Source organism: Apteryx rowi, unplaced genomic scaffold (genome assembly GCF_003343035.1).
Source record: "Apteryx rowi isolate R43461 unplaced genomic scaffold, aptRow1 scaffold_2284, whole genome shotgun sequence".
NCBI classification, from domain to species: Eukaryota; Metazoa; Chordata; class Aves; order Apterygiformes; family Apterygidae; genus Apteryx; species Apteryx rowi.
This window is the reverse complement of record NW_020448624.1, coordinates 1-2,968: the sequence shown is the minus strand read 5'-3', so window position 1 is coordinate 2,968 and position 2,968 is coordinate 1. Positions and strand designations below refer to the sequence as shown.

Genomic DNA, 2,968 nt, shown 5'->3' with positions numbered 1-2,968 from the left:
CCACAGTGGTGGCCCTGGCTCTCCAGGAGACCCACAGTCAGGGTCTCAGCTCTCCAGGATGACCACAGCGGTGGTCCCGGTTCTCCAGCAGGTCCACAGCGGCGGCCCCCTACCCCTCCTCACCTCCTCTTCCTCGGCGGGGTCGGCGCTGGGGCCATTCTGCGCCTCCTGGAAGAGGATCTTCTTCATCTTGCGGTACTGCAGGTTGTCCAGCTCCCGCACGGCGTCCTTGGTGCGCTGGATGAGGTCCAGCACCACCGTCTGGGGCCGCTCGCGGAGCAGGAAGCGGTGCTGCGGGGTGGGTGGGAAAAAGGAGGGGGGGACATCAGCGGGATCGCCTGGGCCCCCACCACCACCACCACCACCATCCTTGGTCCTTCCAACGTCTCCTCGCTACCTTGAGGAGCACGTCCGAGGTGGGCCGGTCCTGCGGGATCTTCTGCAGGCACGAGTCCACGAAGTTACGGAAATACTCCGACCTGCGGAGACGGGGCAGGGAGGAGGGGAAAGGGAGGAAGCGACGGCGGCCACCGTAGGGGCCCAGGCGTCCGGGTCGCCCCCACCCCAAAACCCAAAGATGACGACGGAGGCGGGAAGGGACCCCGGCGTCCGGGCGGCTGCTCACCAGTGGCTGGCCTGCAGCACGGGCGACTCGTTCTGCGCTATGTGGTATAAGGCACTCATCGCGTTCATGTTGAAGAGCGGCGGCTTCCTCTCGGCTGCGGCGGAGGGGAACCGGGTGTCACGCGGGGTGGGGGACAATTCCCCCCCCCAAAACGACCCCGAAATGCCCCGAAACGCCCCGAAATCGCCCCCGAAACGCACCCAGCTCGATGCAGGTGATGCCCAGCGACCAGACGTCCGCCTTGCCGTCGTACTGCCCCTCGTCCATGGCCAGGATCACCTCGGGCGCCATCCTTGGTTTTGGGGGTGGGGGGGGTGGCAGGGGGTCAGGACCCCCCCCTCCGGGTGTCCCGTCCCCCCCCAAATCCCGCCGTGTCCCCCCCCATCCCTGCTCACCAATACGGCGTCCCCACGAAGGAGTTGGCCGGGGCCACGATGGAGGCCGAGCCGAAGTCGCCCAGTTTCACCTGCCCCGGCTCCGTCAGCAGGATGTTGCCGGCCTTGACGTCCCTGGTAATGGGGAGGAAGAGGAGGAAGAAGAGGAGAGTGTGAGTGTGGGGGGTCGGACAGACGGACAGACGTGGGGATGGAAGGACGCGGGGGACAGATGGACACAGGGACGGAAAGACGGAGGAATAAGAGAACAGAAGAACATGAAAGATGGATGGACACAAGGAACAACGATGGGGATGGAGAAACGGAGGAACAGACGGACACGGGGACGGCATTGGGGATGGAGGAATGGAAGGACGTGGAAGAACGTGGGAGAAGGATGGACACGGGGAAAGAGGGACATGGGGACGGCACTGGGGACAGAGAAACACAGAGATGAAAGGACACAGAGGAACGGAACAACATGGGAGATAGACAGACGCAGTGACAGCGCTGGGGACGGAAGGACAAGCAAGACGGACGGACGCAGGGACGGCGTTGGGGATGGACGGACACGGGGGACAGAGGGACACGGGGACAGCGTTGGGGACGGAGGGACGCAGGGACGGAAGGACACGGAGGAACAGAGGGACACGGGGACAGCGTTGGGGACGGAAGGACGCGCGAGGCGGATGGACGCAGGGACGGCGTTGGGGACGGAAGGACACGGAGGGACAGAGGGACACGGGGGACACGCGGGGACGCAGACAGACAGACATGGGGTCAGCACAGGGGGACGGACGGGGGGGGACAAGGACAGACGCAGGGGGGACGCCGAGGTCCGGGGCCAGCGCAGAGGGACCGGGACGGGGTTGGCAGAGAGACAGGCGGACGTGGGGACAGCAGAGGGACAGGCAGACACGGGGACAGCACAGAGACAAGCAGAAGAACAGACAGACAGACAGAGRCACAAGCAGACACACTTGGTGGAGAAACAAGCGGACAGGGGAACAAGGAAGAGACAGGCAGAGAGACAAGCGGACACACAGTTGAAAGAAACAGGTGGACAGTGGGGAGACAGGCAGACACCAGAAAGACACCCGGACATGCACTGGGTAGTAAGACAGCCAGACACGTGGTTGGTACAAAGACAACCGGACACAAGGGCAACAGAAACAAGCGAACACGCTGCTGACAGACAGACAGACAGAGAGATGATGGAAAGACAAGCAGACACCCAGTTGAGAGAAGCACAGGCGGACACAGTGACGGGAAAGACAAGCAGACGTGCGGTTGACGGATACACAACCAGACACGCGGCTGGGGGAGAGACAGGCGGATGCGAGGCCCGTAGACAGTCGGACACGCAGCAGGCGGAGAGACAGGCGGACAAGGGGACGGTGGAAAGACAGGCGGACGCAGGGACGTGGGGCACAAGCTGGCCCCAGAGCGGGTTGTGGGGCAGGCCGTGGGGCAGCGTGGCGCCGTGGGGCAGCGTGATGCCGTGGGGGGCCGTGGGGCAGATCACGGGGCAGCGCAAGGCCGTGGGGCAGCCGTGGGGCGGTGTGACCCCCAGGTGAGCCATGGGGCAGACCATGGGGCAGCGTGACGCCATGGGGCACGCCGTGGGGCAGCCGTGGAGCAGCATGACCCCCAGGCACGCCGTGGGGCAGCGTGACGCCATGGGGCGCGCCGTGGGGCAGCCATGGAGCAGCATGACCCCCAAGCACGCTGTGGGGCAGTGTGACGCCACGGGGCACACCGTGGGGCACACCATGGGGCAAGCGTGACCCCCAGGCACGCTGTGGGGCAGCGCGACACCACAGGGCACGCCGTGGGGCAGCCGTGGGGCACGCCATGGGGCAAGTGTGACCCCCAGGCACGCTGTGGGGCAGCGCGACACCACAGGGCATGCCGTGGGGCAGCCATGGGGCACGCCATGGGGCAAGCACAACTCCCAGGCACGCCGTGG

The 2,968-nt window shown here is 65.7% G+C and overlaps 1 protein-coding gene across 1 annotated transcript in view; it reads right to left on the bottom strand.

The window, feature by feature from the left end:
- The window catches only part of LOC112965957 (serine/threonine-protein kinase TAO2-like), a gene marked incomplete at both ends in the record, with an annotated part of 3,871 nt that extends 2,737 nt beyond the window's left edge, over window positions 1-1,134 (bottom strand). The window contains 5 exons of the mRNA XM_026065515.1: window positions 51-291; window positions 398-479; window positions 626-719; window positions 826-917; window positions 1,021-1,134. Of these exons, the coding sequence (XP_025921300.1) occupies window positions 51-291; window positions 398-479; window positions 626-719; window positions 826-917; window positions 1,021-1,134 (623 nt within the window). The remainder of the gene's footprint in view (window positions 1-50; window positions 292-397; window positions 480-625; window positions 720-825; window positions 918-1,020) is intronic.
- Between the last annotated feature and the right edge of the window lie 1,834 nt (window positions 1,135-2,968).